The sequence below is a fragment of the Erithacus rubecula genome (assembly GCF_903797595.1).
Source record: "Erithacus rubecula genome assembly, contig: scaffold_226_arrow_ctg1, whole genome shotgun sequence".
Lineage (NCBI taxonomy): Eukaryota > Metazoa > Chordata > Aves > Passeriformes > Muscicapidae > Erithacus > Erithacus rubecula.
In genome coordinates, this window is record NW_027636093.1 from 159,251 (window position 1) to 178,903 (window position 19,653).

General features: G+C 44.9%; 1 protein-coding gene across 1 annotated transcript; it reads right to left on the reverse strand.

Moving 5' to 3' along the window:
* Positions 1 to 995: 995 nt before the first annotated feature.
* Positions 996 to 3,475, reverse strand: LOC306815781 (uncharacterized protein). Its single transcript, XM_079332330.1, has 3 exons — positions 2,857 to 3,475; positions 2,338 to 2,408; positions 996 to 2,005 (listed from the first exon to the last, which is right to left on the reverse strand). Exons 1-3 carry the CDS (start codon positions 3,174 to 3,176, stop codon positions 1,263 to 1,265), a joined length of 1,134 nt encoding a protein of 377 aa, XP_079188456.1. The 5' UTR covers positions 3,177 to 3,475; the 3' UTR covers positions 996 to 1,262.
* Positions 3,476 to 19,653: the final 16,178 nt, after the last annotated feature.

The window sequence follows — 19,653 nt, forward strand, 5'->3', positions numbered from 1 at the left end:
TACTAAATTTCCTGGACTCCTGATAGTTGTATCCTTACAGTTCAAAGTTTTACCCTTCTGGTCCTGCGGGAAAGCACTTCCTGGAATTGTATGGTTAAGTTTTCTACACTCACAACCCCATTTTATAAGCATTCTGACCGGTGCCAAACTAATTTGATTCTCTGGAGTGTCACAGGTGAGAATTTGGGTGCAGTTCCAATTTTCTTTTGTGGCGCTCAAAGTTTTTGTAGATGTGCTGGTTTGAGATACTTCTGTGTGAGTGGCATTTCTGCTTCCCGTCCATTGGACACACCAATTAACTTGTCCAATGTAACTATAATGTTCTAATATGCTGGGGCCCCATACCGTTTTCCAACTGTCCCACGAGGATTCCTGCCGGGATGAGTTCTGGCATATCATTTCATAATAGCTTTCATTTTTAGGTATTCTTTTCTTTTGCCAATGTGGTAGAAAACATTCCCACTTAGCATCTTCAGGTTTTACTTTTCCCCCTGTCGCTAATTGAATTCCCCAATCCCTAATTTGTCCTAACCTTCCATGGCTAATTAGACAATCCTTATAGGTTAATATTCTTAATGTTTCTCCAACCTTTTCCCATTTTACTTCAATTTCGATTTTATTTCGTAATTTTAATTCACAACTTCCATTCTTACCTCTTTTTATTAGGGGTAAATTTCCTACTGGAATCACTCCCCAAGGGATTGGTTCCCCTGCAGCTTGTGGCAGAGGTAAACATGCCGTTATTTTTGATACGTTTTGTATTTGTCCAAAATCTCGAATTAACCCTACTACTAAATTTTGTTGTTCCTGGTTTCTCTGTAGTGCCAGGCTTGTATCTCTCAATCCATTCCACATATTTACTCGTGCACTGACTGGTATTACCTGCACCGAGTACCCCCTTCGGGTTTTATTTTCCTTTAAAATACCTACATTTATGTCCCCATAATCAAAGTTTTCTCTAATCCACACAATGCATGAGAATTGTCCTACCTGATCAGCTTGCATATGAGATATTGTCAATGTGGTGTTACCTCTTTGCTGTTCCATATCCCAAAATGTCACGATTCCTTCTGTAAATACTTCGTCTGTGGTGATTTGTCTCCAGGCTACCTTTACTTCTTTTAATCCAGCTCTCTGGTTGTCAGAAAACAAACAGGTTAAATTTATTCCCGCACCTTCTGGCACCATTACATCTGGCTCCGGAACTGTAATTTTAACAAATGCTTCTCCCACCTGCATTATACAGACTAATGTTAAAAGAACTAAGTCCTTGCCCTGAACACCAGCTTTGTTGCAGACAGAGGCTGTACTTCCCATCTTGACGGGACCTTCTTGATTCGAGTGTAGTGAATCCAGTTGTCGATCCCTTGGACTTTCACTGCCGTGTAGGTAGTCATGATCACTTGGTGAGGACCGCCCCATACTTCTTTCAAGGGTTCTGTATTCCAGTTCTTTACATATACTTGATCTCCTGGCTGGATGTCATGGACAGGATTTTCCAAGGGCAGAGGCCGGTTCCACTGCAATGCTCCCCGCAGCGCTGTAAGGACTTTATTTAAAGACAAAATGTAACTCAACAATACTTGATCTCCTACTAAGTGAGGGTCCCCTTTGTAAGTTGCAGCATGATATGGCTTGCCATACAAAATTTCGTATGGACTTACTCCTATCTTTTCTCTGGGTTTAATCCTGATTCTTAGCAAGGCTAGAGGTAGTGCCTGGGGCCACTGTATCTTTGCTTCCTGACAAATTTTCTTAATCTGCCCTTTTAATGTCTGATTCATCCGTTCTACCTGGCCACTAGATTGTGGTCTCCAGGGCGTATGGAGATCCCAGGCTATCCCTAATACTCTGGCTACCTCTTGGACTACTCCAGCTACAAAGTGAGGTCCCCTATCTGAGGACATTCCTAATGGGATCCCAAATCTAGGAATGATTTCTCGTAGTAAGGTTTTAATTACTTCCTTTGCCTGGTTAGTCCTGCACGGGAAAGCTTCCGGCCACCCTGAAAAAGTACACACATACACCAGTAAATAACGGTACCCTTGTGCTTTTGGTAGCTCTGAGAAATCTATTTGCCAATAGTCTCCTGGTTGCGGCCCTACTTGTAACTTTCCTAGTTGTACTTGCCTTCGTGTCACTGGGTTATTTTTAATACAGACAGGACACGTGGCGTTAATCCGTTTTGCCATTGTTAACATCTGGTTGGAAATCACCTCATGTTTTAAAAATTGTACCAATGCGTCTGCTCCCCAATGGCACTTGTTATGTTCGATTTCTAAAATTGTTTTCATTACTTTTGTCGGCAGTAGAACCTGACCTACAGCTGTGACATACCATCCTTTTTCATTCTTCTGGGCCTGGAGAAATTGAGCAAGCTTCTCATCTTCATGTGTATACCATGGTTTCTGCTCAAGAAAAGAAGTTGCAGGGTTAATTCGCACTGGCAATAAAGCTAATTGTGTCCATACCTCTCGGGCAACCTGTTTGGCAACTCTGTCAGCCAACTGGTTTCCTTGGAACGCTTTTCCCTCTTCCTTTTGATGTCCTTTTACATGCATCACTGCCACTGCCTGAGGTTTATGCACTGCTTCCAATAGTGCTAATATTTGTTCTTTGTGCTTAATTTCTGATCCTTGAGAATTCAACAGTCCTCTTTCTTTCCATAGTGCTCCATGTACATGTATTACTCCAAAGGCGTATTTTGAATCAGTCCAAATGTTTACTCTTTTCCCTTGACTCAATTCTAAGGCTCTCACCAGAGCATGTATCTCGGCTTTCTGGGCTGAAGTTCCCGGGGTTAAAGCTTGAGCTTCTATTATTTGTGTCAAAGTCACTACTGCATATCCCGCATACCTGGTTCCGTTTTCCACAAAGCTGGATCCATCTGTAAACAGTTCCCATTCCGGATTCTCCAAAGGCTCGTCTTTCAGGTCCTTCCGGCTGGCATACACCTGTTCAATGATTTCTACGCAGTCATGTGTCAATTCGCCTCCTTCTTCCTGGCTGCTGCTCCTAAGAAATTCTGCTGGGTTGAGATGATTAGTTATTTTTAATTCAATGTCATCTTGTTCTCGGAGAAGTGCCTGGTATTGTAACATGCGGCTTGATGAGAGCCAATGCCCCCCTTTTTGTTCCAAAACCGCAATGACCATGTGGGGAACAAATACTTCCATCCTTTTCCCCAGAGTCAATTTTCTGGCTTCCCGAATTAGAAGCACTGTTGCTGCCACAGCTCTAAGACAACCTGGCCATCCGGCACTTACAGTGTCTAGCTGCTTTGAGAAGTACCCCACCGGGCGCTTCCATGAGCCCAGTTTTTGGGTGAGCACCCCTATTGCCAGTCTCTGTCTCTCATTTACGTATAGTTGAAAAGGTTTTGTAAGATCTGGCAATCCTAGTGCTGGGGCTTCCTTTAAGGCTTGTTTCAGACTCTGGAATGCTTTTTCTTGAGTTTGTCCCCACTGAAACACAGGGCTTTTGGCTGCCTCATACAGGGGTTTTGCTTTTAGTCCAAATTCTGGGATCCACAAGCGGCACCACCCTACCATGCCCAAAAAGGATCTTAACTCTTGTGGATTTCGTGGTGTGGGTATGGTGCAAATTGCTTGTATTCGATTAACTCCCAACTTTCGCACCCCTTGTGAAATTTCGCAGCCTAGGTAAATTACTTGGGTTCTTACCAGCTGAGCTTTTTCTTTCGATACTCGGTATCCAGCTTGTCCCAGCATATTAAGTAATCCAATAGTGAGTCTGAGGCAAACATCCTTTTCTGTGGAGGCTATAAAGATGTCATCAACATATTGTAGGAGAACATATAAGAAAGGTGATTCTTTTACCTGAGTCGTCTTCCATTTTTCTAACTCTCGAGCCAATTGATTTCCAAAAATAGTTGGTGAGTTTTTGAATCCTTGTGGTAGACGCGTCCAGGTGAGCTGCTTCTTGCGTCCCGTGTCTGGGTTCTCCCACTCAAAGGCAAAGTATTTCCTACTTTCAAGTGCCAAGGGGATACAGAAAAATGCATCTTTCAAATCAATTACTGTGAACCACTTAAACCTTTCCGACACAGCTGTCAACAATGTATACGGATTAGCTACTACTGGGTGTATATCTTTAGTGATGTTATTAATTGCTCTTAAATCTTGAACTAATCTATACTTACCATTTGGCTTTCTGACTGGGAATATCGGAGTATTGAATTCTGACTCACATTCCTGTAAAATTCCCAAGCTAAGAAATTGTTCAATCATGGGTGCTATTCCTATTCGTGCTTCCAATTTCAAAGGATATTGTCTTACCCTTACTGGGGAGGCTCCTTCCTTTAGTTCTATTGCAACCGGTTGTGCTGCTTTTGATTTTCCAGGTACTCCTGTTTCCCATACCCATGGTACTACAGCTTGTTCTATTTCTTGTGGTATTTCTGCTGCTTCAACTTCTTTTACTACAAACAACTTAGCAATATTCTCCTCAGGAAATTCCAATCTTACTCTACCTTTTTCAAATATTATCTTTGCCTCTAACATTGACAATAGATCCCTCCCGAATAGCGATTCTGGGCTATTTGGCATATATAAAAATTGATGATCAAATTCTTTCCCCCCAAATTTTATATCTAATGGCCGCAAAAATGTTCGTTCCTCAACTTGTCCCGTAACCCCCACCACTTGGATAGTAGAATCACTCAAAGGTCCTAGCTTAGTGTTAACAGCTGAATATGATGCCCCCGTATCTACTCTAAATTCTAATGGTTCCCCATCTACTTCCATTATTACCTTTAAATCCTGGTCTAGTCAGCTCTGATTTTGGTAATTCCCCATCATGAGGGCTTGGGCGACACCTTGGGGATTTCCCGGGAAAGCACCTGTATTATTCATCAATCCCTGATTTCCATTCCCGCTGGCTATAATTCCTCCCCCAAAACCCATGCCTTGGTTGAGAGGACACTCATTTTTCCAATGTCCTCTATTTTTACATAGAGCACATTGATCTATCCCTAGCTGTATTCTCCCTCTTCCCATATTAAATTGACCCATAAGTCCTCCCGCACCCATTGGCATTCCCCCCTTTGCTATTCCCCTTCCCCCTCCTCGTCCACGTCCACGACTCCCCCCTCTCATATTATTTCCAGCCGCTTGCTGTAACACTGCCAACATAGTAGCCTGCTGTTTCCTGGCCGTTTCTTTTTCCCTATTATTATATACCTTCCACGCAACTTCCAACAGTTTATCTAAATTCCGAGTATCCTCTCCCTCCAGTTTTTGTAATTTCTTTCTAATATCTTCCTGAGACTGCCCCATAAAAATTAATGCTAGCTGTAATTTTCCCGATTCCCCTTCAACTTCTAAATTAGTGTATCTACGAGCTGTCTCCTTAAGCCGCTCTAAAAAGGTTGACGGAGACTCATTCTTTTCCTGCCTGACCGAATACAACTTAGACCAATTCAAAGTTTTTGGTATTCCATTCCGTATTCCTTCTGTTAACAAATCCTGATAAGCTTTAAGTCTCCGAGACCCGCCCGTCGAGTTGGGATCCCACTCCGGATCTTCCCTAGGTACCAAATCATTTACTGTACCATCCACAAGCCGCAACCTAATCATTTCTCGTGCTTTCTCTGTCATAGCTTTAAACACCATTTCCTTTTCAGTAGAATCCATTATTGTGTCTAACAAAACTTGTAAATCATTCCAATCTGGGTTCTGAGTCTTAATTACCATTTTTACCACCCGCGCAGTTCGTTCAGGATCCTCCCGATACGCCCCCGCTGATTGTTTCCAAATTAGTAAATCATTCGGAGAGAAGGGAACTTTCACTATGACCCGTTCCCCCTGCGGCCTGACAGCTTCACGGAGCGGAACCATTAAATGAGCACCTTCTTCCTTTTTCTTCCTTTCCACCTCCCACCGCCCTCTCCGAGTTCTTTCACATAAGGGGGTCCGAGGTATATCAGTGGTTTCTATTTTTGCTTCCCGATCCCCCCTTTCTACCTCTGGCATACTTTCTCCACGTTCCTCCACCGGAGGGGCACTAGGGGCTATCAGCAAAGAAACATCCTCCTCAGGTTCCGAAAACCTAACCGAGCATTCCTTCTCTTTCTGCCAACCCTTACATCCATCACAATTCTGCTTTAATGTTTTCAAAACCATGATCCCACACTCCTTTTGCCACTCCGGTTTATCTTTCAAATAATAAAAGAGGTCTAGATACGGTATTTCATCCCATTTTTCATTACTTTGCAGAAAATGCATCAGAGGTGTAATAATGTCAGGATTCAGTGTACCGTTCCTAGGCCATTGCATACCATCGGGTTCATATAAAGGCCATACATAATTACAGAAATCAATCAATTTCCTTTTACTTAGTTCTTGACCAAAATTCCCCACATTCCAATGTTGTAATAAACAGCCCAAAGGCGAATCGTCCGGGATTTCTATCCCAGAACTTGCCATAGTTCTAAACGTTTTTAAAGACATCATTTCACCCTCTTTTTTTTTTTTTTTTTTTTTTTTTTTTTTTTTTTTTTTTTACAATATACACCACACAACACTCACACCCTTTCCACAAACCTTACCACACTGCACACCACACACAACACTCACACCCTTTCCACAAACCTTGCCACACTGCACACCACACACAACACTCACACCCTTTCCACAAACCTTGCCACACTGCACACCACACACAACACTCACACCCTTTTCCACAAATCCACCAATCTTGCCTTTCTCGTCGCCGCGAGTGGCAAGTGCTGAACCTGCGCAGTCACTGCCGCGTCTGACGGTCAGCGCCTAGGCTTTTCCACAACCTTAAAGACGTCTGTGACCCCCGTGCGGAATCGCCGTTCCGACTTAATCGGCAGGCCCCCCTTCCCCTCAATAAAAGAATAAAGCACCTTCGGGCTTACCTCCAGGTCGTCCGTCAGGCGCGGGGTCGGGCACGGGTTGATGTTCTCCCCAGAAATCACCTGGTGCCGGCGTGGAGTGGATCAGCCCACGAACCGCCCCAGCCACCTCCGGAGTCCCATCTGGGTCGCCAGGAAACTGTTGCCCGATGCCCCAAACAGAACACAAACTAACAGAGTTAGTTTATGCGGTGCTTTATTCAGGGCCCGGGGAACCTGCGGACTAGCGTCCAAAGTCAGGATCCCACAGCTCCCTTTTTCCATCAGGTTTTTATACCTTTTTACAAAGTGGTCTACGTGCAGAAATACACATTCTTCAAAACAATACAGATACATAAATCTTGCAGGTATCATTCCTAAAAGTTATAAATTCTGCATGCTTGTCTACTTAGAACTATAGGCTACCCCCCTTAATCCCCCTTGTATGTTTGCCCACCACCAGAACCCTTTATTTATTATTATTATACTTTAGCCTTATCTTGAAAGTTTCTAGATGTCCTATATGCCCTACTAAATCCTTTGATTATTGTTTTCACAGTTCTAAATGTTCTATATGCTCTACTAATTCTTTTCACTATTGTTTCACAAGGTAGGTTCTCAGGGCCTGTCCGAAAACTGCAGTTTTCTAAGCCTTAGCATGACTACTACTATATCTACATTAGTCCTTTTTCTCATTATTTCGGTATCAGCAGGAGCTGCTCTCCTGCAACAAGGCCTCAGCTGAGCCATATCCACAGTTGTGTCCATGGCTTTCTAACCAATTCTCAATACCTGAAAGCATTGTCCAAATGCTCCTGGAGCTCTGGCAGCCGTGGCTCAGGACCTTTACCTCGGGAGCCGCTCAGTGCCCATCACCCTCTGAGCAAAGAATCTTTTCCTGATCTCCAGCCTGACCCTGCCCTGGCACAGCTTCAAGCCGTTCCCTGGGGTCTTCTCACTGCTCAGCAGAGCTCAGAGGTTGGTGCCTGCCCCTCCAAGACGAAGCTGTAGACTGCTATGGGGTGTCCTGCAAGTGCTTTCAGCCTTGTTAAACTTCATGTGGTTGATGATTGCCCCTCTCTCGGATTTCTTAAGGTCTCTCTGCCCTTGAGGAAGTCAACAGCTCCTTCCAATTTAGTGCTGTCTGCAAACTACTTACTATTCCTTCAAGTCCTGCATCCAGGTCCTTCATGAGGATGTTGAAGGGCACAGGGCTGACAGTGGAGCCCTGCAGACCCCACTGGTGACAGGTCACCAGTCTGGTGTCACCCCAGGCGCTGTCACCCGTGCCTGACCCGTGAGCCAGCTGCTCACCCATCACATGACATGTTTATTGAACTGGGGGCTGGAACACTTTCTCCAGAGGGATCCTGGCAGAGACAGCATCTAAAGCTTTATTGGAATTCAAAAAGACTACATCAGCTGTCTCCATCAACTCGGTGGGTTACACTGTTGTAAAAGGCAAGCAGGATTGAGCAGGACTTTCCCCCTCCTGAAGGCACATTGCCTGTGACCAATGACTGCATTGACCTCCATATGATTTTCAGTGCCTCACTGAATAACCTTCTCCATCATTTTAGCAGGCATTGAAGTGACACTGACAGGCCTGTTCAGGGTCACTCTCTTGACCTTTTGGAAAAATTAGCCAGCATCCAGTCAGGTTGGACATCTCCAGATTCCCAAAACTCTCAAAAATGATCAAGAGAGGCCTTGTGAAAATATCAGCAGTGCTTTGTTGATTATTGGATGTAGAGAATTAACCTGGTTAAGAGGTTAAGCTGTGAAGCTTGTTACAGTAAATAGATTTCTCACACCATTTCATTCATGTGGATACAATGATGTTTATCACCAGCATTGGCAGCTACCCACAAAGAACTGCCCAAAGATGTTCAAGTCACTGCTCCAGCAGTGGTTAATCCATGAAAACCTGTCACCATGTGCGGTGCTTAAGCTTAACTGGCTTGTTTGGTGAAAGACACATTTAATTCCTTCTCTCCTGGCCCAGTCCTATAGCACCCAGGCAGAGACACGGCTTTGTTTGACTGGATGGAACTGGGCTTGGTAAATAACTAAACCACTATGTAAAAGATCTTTGTGGACTTTCACCCATGGCTTGTGCTTGGCTTAGTGCAGACACAACCTCCACATTCAGGTTGGGAATACTTACAGGGTCTCCCACCTCTTCATTTAACTGCTCCTGAAATCACTTGGGTATCTCAGTCACCGTGTAGGGCACTGTTTGGTAGCAGTGTGTGCCCACCCTGACCATCATCTCTGGGTTCAGTTTGGTTTAGGGCTATAGACTACACACTGTCATTCTCCCTCTAAGATTCCCTCTCTCTCATCTCCATCACCAAGTTCTACCTGAAGCCTCCCCACACAATCAGACTTGGCAGTGAGCATCTCCTCTGCCTGCAGCTTCTTTTCCTTCTCCTGATCATGCTCAGCAACAACAGCACCTTCCCCAAATCCTGCTTTCCCTCTCCAGGGCATTTAAACCCCCTGAACAACAGACAGCCCTCTCTGTGTGGGACCAGGGGTTATGAGCATCATTTGCCCTTAGGAAAACCCCTGGTTCCCAGGATTCTTAATGCAGGGCAGTGTCAGAGCAGGCCCTGCACAGCCCCACCCCTTGTGCCATACCACTCTGTCTTGGGTTGCAACACATGATGTAACCAGAAATGTGCATTCTATCACCACCTGGTAAAGCTGGGTGGTGATCCTTATCTCAGAGAGACATATTATCTGCTGATGGGCCATCTTTAAAACCAAGTGTTATGTTTTCCACAATCCATCCTCCCTCCAGGAAGATACCATCTGCTGACAGGCCATTAAGTCCCACTGTATAACTGATAGAATTTCATCATCCTATTGGGAAATGCTCCAGCCAAGAAGAAGAGCCTAGCATTACCTACCTAGATAAAAGACTTCAATTTTGAAGACCAAGGTAGCCAGAGGATTCCAAAGGAAAGACAAACCTTTCCACATCATCACTAAAGCTTCAAAAAACCCTGCAGCCTTCTACAAAAGCACTGTTTCAACTGAACCATACCCGTCACTCCAGGAGGGCTGCAGCCACCATTTAATCAGACTGCTACCAACACCCTGACTGACAGGGTGTCAGGTTGTATTCTGACTCTGTCAGTGTTTCAGAGTCGTTCTTTGTAATACTGTATCTCTATTTCAATCTTCCTAGCAAAAAAAAAGAACTGTTACTCCTAATTCCCATATCTTTCCTTAAAAGCTGCTTAATATAAAAAACTATAAAAATTCAGAGGGAGAAGGTTCACATTTTCCATTTCAAAGAGAAGCTCCTGTCTTTCTTAGCAAACACCTGTCCTCCAAACCAAGACACAACCCCTTATTGCCAGGGGCCCTGAGGGCAAGAAGAACAGCAGCACAACCAGCTGGAAAAACACATCAAACCTCTGTGACTCTCCTGCAGAGGCAAGCAGGGAGAGCAGAGGCAGCTGGGCACTCAGGAAAGCCTTCTCACCCAGAACAACTCTGCTCCTCCCAGGGAGCAAAATCCTGGGGCAGCCACCCTCAGGTGCTGTGCTGGGCAGAGGGAAATGACCATGCATCAGGAGAGAAGTGTCCCTGCTGTGCCACAGCTCTCACTGCACAGGGAGCTCCTGTCCTGCACCACACAACCCTGGGGGCAGAGGCTCTGCTGGCTGGGAGAGGAGACCAGGGGGTCTGGCTCAGGGGAAGGTGTCTGCATTGCTGGGGATCACAGCAGCTTTCCAAGTTCTCTCTCCCATGACATTTCATTGGAGTTTCACACAGCTCCCCACCCGTGTGGCTGCTGCTGGGAGCCATCCCTGCAGGAACTGTTTCTCTGCCCTCAGATCTTTCTCTGTCATGGGGAACAGACCCCAACACCAACTGCTATCTGCTCAGCTCTGACCTGAAGAAACCTCCTGGTTTCAAGCCCTCCAGGGAGTTACTCTTACCAGAAGGAAGCTGCTGGGGCAGTGATCTGCCACAGGCACTCACAGGGGTTCCTGGTGAATTCCAGGGTGTCTCTGGGGCTCTAAAGTGCTATGAGGTCCCCAGCAGTGACAGGGGCTCCATGATGACATCCCAGAGGTCTCTCTAGGCACCCAAAGAACAGCGAGGTCACAGGTGTCCATTGTGACATCACAGGGATCTCCAGGTTTCCAAGGAACCAGGAGCTCGTACAGCCACGGGGTCTCCATGTGTGTGTGTTTGTGCTTGGGAGATCCGAACTGCTCCGAGACTTTTACCCACACTCACAACACTGGTAGGGCCATTCCCCAGTGTGGATCTTCTGGTGGGAGGTGAGATTGGACCTATCAATGAAGCTCTTCCCACATTCCAAGCATTTGTAGGGCCGTTCCCCGGTGTGCACGTGCCGGTGGCTGAGGAGGCCAAAGCTGTCTCTGAAGCTCTTCCCACATTCCCCACAGCTGTAGGGCCGTTCCCCTGTGTGCACCTGCTGGTGGGAGGTCAGCTTGGACTTAGTGATGAAGCTCTTCCCACATTCTGAGCACTTGGAGGGCTTCTCCCTGACATGATGCTGCTCAGGGAGCACCAGGTCCAAGCTGCAGCTGGATCTCTGGTCACCTTCCTCACCCAGGGTGGCTCTTCCCTCCACAGAGAACCCTGGGCTGGGTTTGCAGCCCCGACTCGGGCAGGATCTCTGGGCCTCCTTCTCCCTGTTGAATTCTTGTGCCATGGATTCACTGTAAACGGCCTCTTGCCCGAGGCTGGGCCGCGGGTATTTGTCCTCCCTGGTCTCTGTTCTCAGCTCTGGGGGAGGAAGGACAAGGAGAGGATGGGATTTGCCTCCGTGCCAGAGACAAGGGCAATGAGATCCCCCCAGCTCGTCCCTGGCAGGAGGGTGTCAGCAGTGAATTTGTCCTGCAGCAAGATGGAGCAGGACACAGGGGGAAAGGGGCACTGACTTCCTTCTCACCTGCCAGTAGCTGTTCGGCATCTTCCTCTTCCTCACAGGCCCCTCCTCCTCCACGGGACCAAGGTTTGCAAATGGAAAATCCCGGTTTGGGACGCAGGAAGAGAGAATCACCCTGCAGTAAAAGTACTCCCCCTTCTGACACGCCCTTCCTTCTCCTCTCATTGCTTCTCTTCCTCCCACTCCTCGCCCAACTCTGCTGGGTGCTGACACACAAAAGCAGCCAGTCTTTACTACTGGGAATTTGAAATTGGATGCTCTACTTGAGGCACTGGGACTGGTACTGCGAGCACTGGGAATGACAGGGTGACAGGTGGAAGCGATGCTGTGAGACCTGGAAATGAACTGGAAGCGTTTTCCCTGCCAGCACCACTCGTACTGGGAGCACTAGGAGGGAACTGGGAGCAAAGAGCGCCTGAAAGCAGCTGTGGCTGGTGGTGGGCGGGTCCAGAGCTGAGGGCGTGGTTATGCAAATCCAGGAGCGATCGCACACTGGGATTGGTGGGTGGGAGCAGCGTGGAATTGCCGCGGTCACATGAGCGGCGTGAGGGGAATGGAGCAATGGCAGCAGCGTCCAGTGAGAGGGAACAAGGATGGGGAATGGGGACAGGGAGCAGGAATGGGGACTGGGATTGGGAATGAAGACAGGGACTACAAATAGGATCGGGTATGGGGACAGAGAGCAGGAAGGGGAAGAGGGACTGGGAATGGGGACAGGGACTGGGATTGTGACCAGGGAGCGAATGAGGACTGGGACCGTGAATTGTGGACATGGAATGGGGATAGGGACTATGACTAGGGACCAAGACCTGGAATACAGGACAGAGACTGGGCATGGGAATGGAAATACAGACTGGGACTGAGAATGGGGCCTGGAATAAAGGACTGGGACCGGGAATGGGAACAGGGACCGGGAATACAGGAGAGGGACAGGGGACGGGACTGGGAATGGGACTAGGGAAGGGGACAGGGAGAGGGAATGTGTACAGGGACTGGGAATGGCAAAGGGAATAATGGAATGGGACTGAGAATGGGCCTGAGTGTGGGAATGGGACCAGGAAGAAGGACAGGGTCCGAGAATTTGGCACCTAGAATGGGGACAGGGACCTGGGCTACAAGACTGAAACTGTGAAGGGAACCAGGAATAAGGGACAGGGACCAGGACTACAGGATCGAGACCAAGACTGAGAATGGAATGGGGAGTGGGGACAGGTACTGGGAATGGGGACAGGGACCAGGAATGAGGACCGGGACCAGGAGTTGTAGACTTGGAATGAGGATACGGACCATGATTAGGGGACCAAGACCTGAAATACAGGACAGGGACTGGGAATGGGAACGGGAATGACACTGGGACTGAGAATGAGGCCTGGAATGAGGGACTGTGACCCGGAGTGGGAACAGGGATCCAGTATGGGACCAGAAAAAGGGACAGGCACAATGAACGTGTACAGGGACCAGAAATGGCAATGGGAATAATGATATGGGACTGAGATTGGGACTGTGTGTGGGAATGGAATGGGAAGGAGGCAAGGATTGGGAATTTGAGACCTAGAATCGGGACAGGGTCCTGAACTACAAGATTTAAAGTGGGAAGCTGTTATAAATAACCAGGGCCAAGGCCTTTATTAAAATGCAGCTCTTTTATTATTAAGGGGGAGTTGCGGGGACGCCGCCGCCTGCTGCTGCCACAGAACCAGTCTCGGATGTGGAGAGGAGGTCCTCGTGCCATCCCATCCATAGGCAGGATGGGGAGTTCCAGTCCTCACACACACATAGAGAACTTGGCTTGGCTTGTCTAGGGTTGGCATCTTGTTGCACTACTTCTTACGTAACATCCAGTTAGATAGGGACTTCTTCTAGCAGGTTGTGATTTTTCTAGCTGTCTGGTATTAGTTGTGCTTATGTATTAGGTGTCACTTTGCTATTCTTGAGGCGTTTTTGTCTGGATTGGACTTCCACTGAAGAGGTGTTTCTTGGGAGTTTTGGAGACTTTGCATATGGGGGCAGCGTCTTTTGATTGACAGGGAGCAGCAGCAGGTGGCCGGAAGTGAGGTGAGGGGACAGGGCGGAAGTAGGAAGTGATTGAACCAGAACTGGGATTAATTAGGGGAATACAAACAGAGGGTGAACCGGGGGATACAGAACATGCACATCAAGAACGGAAAGTAGCTTAACATTTTAACAGAGGGGACAACTCTTAAAAATTACTTATAACAATTCAATATTGTTGTTAACTATTTGTAACCCTTAATTTATGGCTGCTGAACTTCTTTATTTATCTCAATCCCTTCTCTTCCTTTTTGATCGGGTCTTTTGACCCGCATCAATTAGCAGTTTCAGAGTCTTATGGGTATAATTTTCAGATTTTTTGAAATTGGTTATAAATATTTTGGGCTGCACTTATCATTCTTTCTTTTGATTCTTCTTGGGATTTTAGCTTTAACACTCTTGCTTATATTGGACTTGCAGTTGGGGCGATTTGGAAATTGGCTTGTACTGTGGATGTGATTAGGCAAATTAGACCGGGGAGTAAGCATGGGAGGATTGAAAGGCCAGCCAGGGAACTTAGAACTATGAAAATTACCTTTTTCCATCAAGCTCCTTTAAACAACCAAAAACTATCCCACCAATCTGTGTTGATTAGGGGCTTCCACTCTTGGGTTCCCACGTAAGTGATTTTACGAATCTTTTTAGAGATATTTTTGATAACTTGGCTTTTGTCATTAATTTCAAGGCAGCACTCAGAAGTGTTATATTTTCCACATATGCCTCCTTCATTTGCTAACAGGTATTCTACTGCCAACCTAATTTGGTAGACTACTGTTCGGGTCTGGGCTAGTTGTTCACTGATATCATCCAATGCTACAGCTGTTTTATTGGAAGTAATTTCAAGAACTGCTTGTAGGTGGATGATTCTGTTTAACATGTATATTGGGGTCCTATACCCCCATGACCTGTCTTGAGCCCAGGTGGCTGGCCCATACATTTTTATAATTTCATCTGGAGTCCAGATTTTTCCCTTCCACTTCTGAGTACTGCTAAGATTGATGAGGGTTCTACGTTTTTGGGTGTTTCGTTGTAATTGGTCATATGAAGGCACTCCTAAATGTTTTCCTGAACCTTTTTGAAGTAAAAAGAATGCTGGTTTTATGACCCCCACTGTACAAATTCCAGTCCAATCACTAGGTAGCTGGGTATAGGCTTTGTCCCTACATATCCAGAACAAATATGGTGGTCCTTTCCAATTAATGGCCTGTGTATCAAGAGGGTTTTTCCAATATTTAGATATGGACTTTATTCCCCAAAAAGGATTCCACTCTCTGTTGGGACACTCATATAAATTATAGATTTCGTGATGGTGGCAACTAACTTCTTTTTTCTCTGAGGCCCAATATGTTTCTGGTTCACTGGGGACCCATTCCTTTTTTCCCCCTTTGAGTGTTCTCTTACATGGCATTGCTCCTACATATATTTTATACTTTTTTCCTTTTCTTTGTATGCACTCTTCCCCAATTATTTTTGTTTTTAATTTCCACTGTTCGGTCCTTCATTCCCCTTCCTCTGGAAGTCCTGGATTAATTTGTTTCCACCTTAAAATTTCTACAGGGGTAAGACTAATTCCTTCCCAGGGCAATTTGGGTACATCCACACACATAACAGTTTGTTATATTTAATTCATGACTGATCTTTTCTATTAGCTCAATAAACAGATTTCCCCTAGGGGGTTCATTGGCTTCGATTCTTATAGGTGTCAAGGGCTTCTCTTTAATTAGGTCAGCAGCTCCCTCAAGATTTTCTATGTTTTCTATGCAAAACCATTCCCTAATAGGGCACTCCCTGGTCAGGCGTTGCCTAAAAGTGGTGGTATTTCTCACTAGCCAATACGTCTTTTCTCCTTCTTGACAGGTGTCCAATTGGGCTTTATTGAAACAAGTGGGATTCACATGGGTACGGATCTGGAGGAGGACTTGCAGGTTTTCTCCTTGGTACACCTGGTGGTAGCATTTGGGACATGCCCCTCCGACTTTTTTGCAGATTATTAGGACTATCAATAGTCCTACCAAGAGTCCAGTACGAATCGTGACTTTTTCTTCTATTTCGCCTGGCCTTGCCTCTCGGCTGTTGGGCCTTGCTCCCCTGATGAAGTGCTTGCTCCTCCTTTTTCCCACACTTATATTAATTTTTTTGGTGCCCTACTGGGGAAACGTCCTATGAGGGAATTGGTCTTTTTAACTCTTAGTGTTTGGGGATGTGTGGTTGCAAACTTTATTGGCTACTTAAATATAATTACGTAATGTGTAACATTGACTATTACATTATACCTTATATTAACAACTTCGTTAACTAATTCTAGTAAATGCTGTAACTTGTAACAACAACTTCAATACTTTTGCACAAATACTTACTATACTTTACCGGTAACTTGTAACATTTTAATTTTATAACATTTTAACAACTTTTGCTAGTAACTTTGTAACAACATTGATTTAACAGTTCATTTACACTGGTTTAATTCAACTTCTGATTTTTTTCTTTAAGGTGACTTTGAGGGTGCCGGGGTCTCGGGTAACAGTCCACTGTTGAGAGGTGGTTGCAGAGTCTGATAGAGTGTGTGGGTGTGGTAAGGGTCCTTTCATGTGGGATATGTGTGTCCAACCCTTTTCAAGGGTCTTGATGGCAGCGTGCGAAGTGAGCAGGACTTGGAAGGGACCTTCAAATTTGGGAGTTAAAGGAGCGTTATTCCATGATTTAATTAAAACCCAATCTCCAGGTGTTATGTTATAGATGTTTGCATCTGGGGGAGAGGCTTGAGGAAGATACCCTCTTTTTCGTAAATCATCTAATGTGGTTCCAATTGTTTCTAAATATTTTTGGGTTGCTTCCTCCCCTTTCAAATATTCCCCCGTACTGTAGGGGAATAAGAGGAAGGGGAGTCCAAACATCATTTCATAAGGAGAGGCTCCTATATCTGATCTTGGTTTAGTTCTTATTCTGAGCAGTGCTAACAGAAGACATTTAAGCCAATTTAGTTTAGTTTCCATAATTAATTTAGTTAGTATATTTTTGAGGGATTTATTTGTCCTCTCGACTCTCCCCGAGCTTTGGGGGTGCCATGGAGTGTGCAAATGCCACTTTATTCCCAATGCTTTAACTAGGTCTTGCAGGATTTTTGCAGTGAAGTGCGAGCCCCTATCCGAATCTATGTTGTTTACAATCCCATAACAGGGGACAATTTGTTCTAATAATATTTTTGTCACCACTTCTGCAGTTTCCTTTTTGGTAGGGAAAGCTTCTACCCAGTGGGTGAGATGGTCTACCATTACTAGCAAGTATCTATACCCTTGGGTGGAGAGCATTTCAGTGAAATCTACTTGTATGTTCTGAAAAGGTCTCAGGGCTAACTCTCTCCCTCCTGGTGTTGGCTTTCACATTTGCTTTTGATTTGCTTTTTGACAGATGAGACATCCATCTGTAACGGCTTTTGCTAGACTATATACTCCAATACATACATAATCTTTTAGGAAGTGGTCACAGACTGCTTGAGTTCCCCAGTGTGTTAAATCATGTATTTCACCTAACATTTTTCGAGCTAGTGCTTTATTTAAGTACTTTCTCCCATCTGGTGTTAACCATTCACCTTTTTTTCCTTGATGTAACCCTAACTTTGTCATTTCTTTTATTTCCTGTTTACCATAAACTGGCTCTTGTCTTTTTTCTTCTTCACTCGGTACTGCACTACTGGTGTTAAGGATTTTTATTGACTCTTCTGCTGTTTTGGTGGCTAATTTCACTGCTTGGTCTACGGCTCGATTTCCCCACTTTTCTACTGTGTCCCCTTTTTGATGTCCCCTTACATGTACTACTGCGATTTCTTTAGGTTTCATTAGTGACTCTAGCACAGATTTAATTAAATCTCTATGAATTAACTCCTTCCCTTTTGAATTTAAGAACCCCCTTTCCTCCCAGATCTTTCCAAATGTGTTCACAATTCTGAAGGCATATTTAGAGTCTGTGTATATAGTTCCTTCCCTCTGCTCTAATAGATCTAATCCCTTCTTTAAAGCATGTATTTCACAACATTGTGCTGACCAATGGGAGGGCAATTTACCTTGGTCTACAACTTCTAGCTTGGTCTCTTCTTTCTTTTCTACCACTGCATACCCTGACAGTCTTTTACCCTCTATTACTCGGGATGATCCATCAGTGAACAATACTCTCCCATACAGCAGTGGTTCATCTTCTAAATCTTCTCTTACTTTTGTTTGTAAATTTATAATTTCTAAGCAATCATGTTCTAGATCTTCTAGCGGTTCTCCTATGAGGAACTGTGCTGGATTGAGGCTTTTTGAAATGGTTAATTCTAAATCATTGGTGGATATTAACATGGCCTCATACTTTAGTATTCTTGCATCTGTTATCCACTGTTGTGCTTTATGGCTTAATATGGTTCTTAAATCATGAGGGGTGTGAACTATGATTTTTCCTTGGAGCGTTAATTTTTGGGCCTCTTCTATTAAAATAGCCACAGTGGCTATGATTTGGAGACATGTAGGCCACCCCCTGGCAACTGGATCTAAGAGCTTTGAAAGGTATGTGATAGGCTTTCGGTGTCCTCCCCACTTTTGTGTGAGCACTCCATAGGCTATACCTTTGTCTGCACTGATAAATAATTTAAACTCCCTTTTTAAGTCTGGAAGGCTTAAAACTGGAGCTGATGTTAATTTTGTTTTTAGATTTTCTAATTACTTTTCATCTTCTTTGGTCCATTTTATTGGGTCTAATTGGACTAATTTTTCGTATAAAAATTTAACATTTTGAGAATATTGGTCAATCCATAATTTGCAGTAGCCAAACAATCCTAGTAATTTTCTGATGTCTATTTTCGTTTTTGGTGCCGGGATTGCTAATATTCCAGATATTCTTTCAGGACTTAGTTTTTTTGATCCTGCTTCTATAATATGTCCTAAATAGGTGACTTTGGGCTCCACAAATTGTAATTTGCTCTTTGAAACTTTTAAGCCTTTTTTCCCCAAAAAGTTAAGGAGTTTGATACTCATTTTCTTCACTGGGTTCTAGTTTTTTTCCTGATATCAATAGATCTTCTACATATTGAAAAATTTGTACTCCTTCTTCTGGTGCAAACAACTCTAATAGTTTTTCTAGTTCTTGCCCGAATAGATTAGGAGATTCGGTGAACCCTTGAGGTAGCCTAGTCCATCTTAGTTGCTGTTTCCTCCTACTTTCTGGATCTTCCCACTCAAAAGTGAACCAGTTTCTGCTCTCCTTAGCTAGATGTTTGATGGGGTCCCCTATTATAAAGAGCCCATGACTCCCCTATTCGTCTTCTCTTTCCCCTTTTAACAATTTTTCCAACGCTTCTTGCTCTCATACAATAGCTTCGTCAAACGTTATTTTCTTGCAAAACCACCTTATGTGTCCCTCCTTCCCACAGCAGTAACACTTCAATGGCCCTCCAGACCTCCTTGGAGGATTTCCTGCTAGTGTGGTCCTCATTTCCCCTCCCCAGGGACAGGCCCAGATCTTTCTCCTTTTGGTGGGTCTAGATTGTTCGTACCCTTGACACTTTCCCTGGTCACTGTCACCATAATCCGTGCCTTTGACCTATTCTTTTCCTCTTCCCTTCTTAGATAAACCCTTAAGGCTTCTTTTAACAGTTCATTGGTACTCCTATTTTGCCAATCTTCTAACTTTTCCAGTTTGCTCCTTATATCGGGCCAGGATTTTGTTACAAACTGCATCTTAAGAAATATCTGCCCCTCTGGACTATCAGGATCTAAACTGGAGTATTGTTGGAAATTTTTCCTGAGCC